The 6,000-nt window shown below is 32.1% G+C and overlaps 1 protein-coding gene across 2 annotated transcripts; it reads left to right on the forward strand.

The window, feature by feature from the left end:
* The first annotated feature begins 940 nt into the window (after positions 1–940).
* On the forward strand, positions 941–2,948 carry LOC126965726 (surfeit locus protein 6 homolog). Of its 2 annotated transcripts, none has more exons than XM_050809482.1 (4): positions 941–1,211; positions 1,596–1,961; positions 2,319–2,527; positions 2,730–2,948. In XM_050809482.1, exons 1-4 carry the CDS (start codon positions 1,094–1,096, stop codon positions 2,898–2,900), a joined length of 864 nt encoding a protein of 287 aa, XP_050665439.1. In that variant the 5' UTR covers positions 941–1,093; the 3' UTR covers positions 2,901–2,948. The 2 variants fall into 2 exon arrangements, with proteins under 2 accessions (XP_050665439.1, XP_050665440.1); XM_050809483.1 differs by having other exon boundaries at positions 1,605–1,961.
* Positions 2,949–6,000: the final 3,052 nt, after the last annotated feature.

The raw sequence follows: 6,000 nt of genomic DNA on the forward strand, positions 1-6,000 counted from the left end.
ATCGACTTTGGAAAGAATTTGTTTGTCACTAATGTCTACACATTTGCAATCACTTTCCTTAATATCCTTCTTATCACCACGGTGTTTTCGTCGTCTTTTATTACAGTGTCTGCATATTCTGGGTCGAGCTGACACTCTTTTACGGCCACTAGATGTCTGAGACACAGAACCATCTGTATCCATAGTGCTACCTTCGTCATTATTAGAAATTGTCATTACATGACCTTTATCAGGGGCTGTCCCCCCAGGATCATCCGTGGGGTCCATCATATCATAGAAAAGTGAAGAAATGAAGACTTACCAATAGGATGAAATTTACACAAATTAACACTTTAATAAAAACTAACTACTAAAATATATACAAACTACAACTTATCTGATCAAAATATCTAAATATTTACATGAAATTTAAAAATAAAATGAAAAGTTATCAAAATTACGTGCGACCGATCTTAAGTTTCCCGCCCTTTTTTCTCCTTTTGACTTTGAAAATTGATATCCCTCACAAAATTACTTGAAATTGAAACTTTCTGGGTTTTTTTTTATTATGGCGATTGGCACTAGGCAGATGGTTCGATTACTGTGTAACAATGATTAATCATTAAATAATCTATGGATCCATATGTAACGATAAGAAAACGCGTATAATATTTTGAGACCGAAATATTTATATATAGCGTTTATTAATGTTGGTCGGTGGTCCCACGGTTGGTCCACGCTGTAGCCGTCAGCTGGTTAGATCGGTTAGCTGAGATCTAATATCTATAGAGCGAACTTAGACTTTGCTCAGACTTTACTTACGTAAAACTTTGGTTATTGTGGTTTTTTTCTTGTCTTTTTTCTTTTATTGTATCTTGGTTTGAGCTGATGGTCTTGTTTCCAATGTTTTAAATTTATAAAACAACAAACCATATATGACATTGACAAGTCCCGATTTGTTGATGTCTTGTGTTGTTCTGTTCCACATGCTTTCGTGAAATCGTGTTTAATATAAATCCGAAGGCTGAAACTAAATTATTTAATTCGTACTGACTAGCGCACAAATTGCCATTGCTATATACTTTTACCTTTTTATACAATTAAAATACCTAACATGAAAACTATAAAAGAGAAAAAATCAAACAGTATAAAAAAACTTAGAAACGATATCCACAAAGAATTCGACTTTCTTACTAATATTTTTTCGATATGTTCTATGCCACACCACAAAGGTAAATAATTATAACATAATATCTTGTTTAAAGCTCACATGTTATTTATATGAGTTTTATCGAGCTAAAAGGATATGATTATGACCACTTAATACAGCCCAGTGGATAGTGACCGCTTAGTTAGCTAGTCCTGGGTTCGAACCGCGAAAACATACGGTGAACTAGGATGTTTATATATATATAGATGTCTTGCGTCCATATTACATGCTATGCCTTGTTTGGGTCAAGATAACATGTGCAAATGTCAATATTGTTAAAAAACTACTAACTTGATAATCTGATAACCATAAAAATAGTAAAAGTTGTGAATTACTTAGACTGGTGTCTATCTAGACGATGTCTATAACAAGCAACTAAATTGAACTATTTTTTTTAATTTTACAGGAAATACAGAAAATGAGTTGGATATTGATATTGTAAACACAAATCAACCACAAAATGAATCTAAACTAACATCAAAACGAGCAAGAAGCATTACAGAGTTAGAAGAGAAGTTGCATAAAATGAAATCTGAAAAAGGATTTAATTTGAAGACTAAATTAATGAAAAAAAGTTTGAACAGTAAGCTTAACAAAAAACTCAAGAAAAAAGATAGAGTGAAAATGAACACGAATAAAGGCAAACCAGTGATAAAAAATAATGAAGTAACGGAGACCGAGAAACCTAAACCAAATATTGCTGCAAAACCAGTTTTCAATAATGAAGGAAAACTTGTATTTTCAAAATTTGATTTTGCTAACCTTGGCCGAGGTGTGTACTATTTTAAATATTAAAGAAAGTGAAGAAAATAAAATTCTGCTAATATATCTCTGAATCTTATATAATTTATACGCCAAGATAGTCTCTCGCTATTAGACAACTGATAAAAACAGGCCAGGGATAATACTTTAGTGTGTGTAACAAGCTACATCTTATATTCACGAATAATGTCACTTTGTGTTAGCATGTGTGCATTAAAGTGGTAAAAGTTTTCAATTCACACAATATATACTTTAGTATTTGCTATGGCGACTGTTTGTAATATCAGTAATTTTGGAAAAATAATTAATTTATTTAAACTATTACTTTCTTTATTAAAATCATCAAGTTTTATAATTCTTCTTTCAGATAAAATATTAAAAGGACACAAAGATCCGAAGAAAATATTAGATGACTTGAAAACTCAAGAAAAGAAAGTTCAACAGCTGGCAGAAACAGATTGTAACAAAGCAAAAGAAATGAAGGAAACCATGGCATGGAAAAATATTTTACAAAAAGCAGAGGGACAAAAAGTTAAAGACGATCCAATTCTACTTAAAAAGTCTATTAAAAGAATGGTAAATATATTCACATTCTATAATTTATATCACTTAAGTATTATATTGTATAAAACAGGGTGGGTCAGGTTTTTTTTAATATGATGATTAATGTATTTGTCCCATCAAAATGCCACTGAATCCTGTTCTTGAAGAAAGAAAAAAAAATCTAAGTGGCATTTGTGTTTGTCACAGGCATAAATTAATTAAATTTAAATTACAGGAGCAAAAGAAAAAGTCAAGTAAAAAGCAGTGGGAAAATAGATTACAAACAGTTGAAAGCCAAAAAGAGGATCGACAAAAGAAGCGTAAAGAAAATATATTAAAAAAGAAAAAGGAGAAGAAAACTAAAGTCATCAAAGCATCTGTAAAAAGGGGCAGGGTTGTTATATAAATAAGCTAAATGAAAACTATGTTTAGTGAATTAAAAAATTATTTTTAATTTGTTTATTTTGTTAAGTTTTAACAAAAAAATAAGCCTATTAAGGAATAAGGGCAAAAAGGATATAGGTGAGATAGTCAATAACCTCAAAAACGTGTTGATTCTTGATAAAGCTCCCAAAAATATGAGATATGGCTCATTTGATTCGGTATGCTATCTAGCTAAATATTTCATACCTTATTATGTAGGTTTTAGCATAAAAAGCATTTATTTTCTCAAAATTGATTCCTTTAGAATTCTTTTTGATGTCATTTCTAATAACTACTAGATACTACTACCGCTTCGGAAACAAATGGCGCTCTGAGAGAGAAGAAGCAGCGCAAGAAACTCTCCCAGCATTATTTTAAAAATATACAATATTGTACAGTCATTTCTATCGCTATAAAATAATCACAATCTAGTCCCAGGCTGTCCGATCATTTAGATATTCAGCAGTGGAGTCATAGGATTTACGACAGAGCCATTTTTTTTATAAAACATTTAAATTTATTTATAGATACTTAATGCCTGTACAGTGGCTGGGACTTTATTATAGAAGTGTATACATTTACCCTTAAAGCTATTATGTATCTTATGAAGCCTAGTACTAGAATTAGTTACAAGCAATCCCTTATTTCTAGTGTAGATCACTATTAGGTAAAGGCATAAAGGTGACTATTTTTGTGAACCTATATTAAATATTCATAATAGTACTGACAATGAACAGTCATAATATTTATTTCTTAAAATTTTTCTTTGAGAGACTGTCTATAACCAAGCTGATATATAGCACGAACAGCTCTCTTTTGCAGAGCAAACACTATATCAATGTCAGCAGCATGACCCCATAGTAATATACCGTACGTCATGATGCTGTGAAAATAACTAAAGTACACTAATCTAGCGGTCGCAACATTCGTGTACTCTCTAATCTTTCTAAATGAATATGCCGCAGGGCTGAGTCTATCTGCTAGATGGGCAATATGTGGACCGCACTGAAGCTTTTTATCTAACGTGATACCCAAGAAGACCGTGAAACCTGTCCCGTGTCCACAAGTTCCAATCTCTGGTCATTTATAAGTACGTTGGTTTGTACCTTCGCTGTGTTTGGTGTAATGAACCGTAAACACTGTTTTTTTACTGTTTAAGTGCAGATTATTCGTCTCAAACCAACTTACTATCTTTGAGAGTGCACTGTGTACCTCGTCATCAATATCTGCACGTCGCTTCACTTTAAAAATAAGTGAAGTATCATCAGCAAACAATACAATCTCATGGCTATCATCTACCACAAACGGTAGATCGTTAATATATATAAGAAACAAGAAACAACCGAGAATAGAACCCTGTGGAACACCTATTCCCACAGGCTTACCCGAAGACAGTTTGCATTTACATCAACTATCTGAACTCTTTCGCTTAAATATGATTTTAACAGATTTACGGCTCTATTTTTCACTCCATAATGTTTTAGTTTTAGGAGTAAAGTTTCGTGGTGGACGCAGTCAAATGCTTTGGACAAATCACAAAAAATGCCCAATGCATCCTGTGACTCTTCCCAGGCGTCAAAGATGTGCTCAATGAGTCTAATACCCGCATTAATTGTTGATAAGCCCCTAGTGAAACCAAATTGATTTTTGTTCATTAATTTACAAAAATGCATTTGTAGCTGTTGAAGCAAAAGTTTTTCAAAAATTTTACGAAAAACAGGCAGCACTGAAATAGGTCTGAAATTAGCAGGGTCTAAAGAACTGCCCGATTTAAACTTTGTTTAAATCGGGCAGTTCTTTAGACCTGCTTTATTTCATATATAACTTTGCTGTATTTCATGAGGTCAGGGAATACACCCTCATCTATGCATTCAATTAATATTATTGCTAATTCAGGTGTGTATGTCAAGTATGTATTTTACAATATTAGTCGAATGGCCGCATAGGTCTTTTGTATTTTTTAGGTTAATTAATTTGAAGATTTTTATTATATCGCTACCTGTAACATATTTAATTTAAGCATATCATGTGCTGCTTTTGGTGAAGAGTCAAAGTCTTTGGTCGTGACAATCGGGATTTCGGAGAAGTTTAAATTTATCAAATTCATTTGCAATTTCTATTTCCGAATTTATAACGCGATTATTAATATTTAAACAGATAGAGGTGTTACGGCAATTCGATCTACCAGTTTCATTGTTAATTATACTCCAAGTCGCTTTTACTTTATTATTACTGTTTTTAATTTTACCTGCAATGAAACGTGTTTTCGCTTCATGACAAACTACTTACTTTAAAGAGCTTGGAGTATTTTTTTACATATATTTTAAATTCTTCATTATTTTTATTTGTATTATGCACATAAAATTGTTATGAACAAATCAGATAAAAAAGATATCATTTAGTTTTTCGTTAATAACTCAAAAACTATAAATATTTGTGGAATCTTCAAAAAAGATCCTAAGCGGAGAAAACAGGTCTGCGGCTGTGTTGCTAATAGTCAGTGTGCCACATTAAATAATAGAACATTAATTGTTAGATTTATAAAGTGTACTTCATTACATTGGTTGGCTTTCAATAGGAGTTCCGTACGGGACCAAACGCAGCAGAAACACCTCGCAATATTACCTAATACTGTATTCATGGGTTCAATCACTTTCATAGACGAAACTTCTACTTCACTAAGGTAAATAATTTAGAATTAAATGCGATGGTAGAATAAGTTTCATTTACATAAAACTACTATTTAACGGCATGGTTCAATATTAACATACCCACAATATAGACCTTTTTATTCTTATACTTCTACATCAAAACGGTAAAATGGAACACCTAAAAAATTCATTCATTTGTTATAATATTATGATTTACCCGACTACAGAGAGAACACGCGTAGCAACTTACCTTACGATGTTTAGCCGGCAGAGAAATTACTTTCTTTGGTGCAAATTGTGACATGTAATGAAAAGTCGATTCTATACGATAAACGCATTGAAGTAATATATAAATAACGAGACTCCCAAACGCATATAAAAGTCGTCAAAAAATATCCGAGCGGCGTGGTATATCCGTACACGTTAAATTAT

This window comes from Leptidea sinapis, chromosome 8 (assembly GCF_905404315.1).
Source record: "Leptidea sinapis chromosome 8, ilLepSina1.1, whole genome shotgun sequence".
NCBI lineage: Eukaryota > Metazoa > Arthropoda > Insecta > Lepidoptera > Pieridae > Leptidea > Leptidea sinapis.

What these genes read in the sequence shown, in the direction of transcription:
- LOC126965726 (XM_050809482.1), top strand. Translation starts at nt 1,094, where the DNA reads ATGAAAACTATAAAAGAGAAAAAATCAAACAGTATAAAAAAACTTAGA. An exon ending in TTTTGCTAACCTTGGCCGAG is followed by an intron (nt 1,962 to 2,318) that starts GTGTGTACTATT and finishes TTCTTCTTTCAG; the next exon opens with ATAAAATATTAAAAGGACAC. An exon ending in AAAAGTCTATTAAAAGAATG is followed by an intron (nt 2,528 to 2,729) that starts GTAAATATATTC and finishes TTTAAATTACAG; the next exon opens with GAGCAAAAGAAAAAGTCAAG.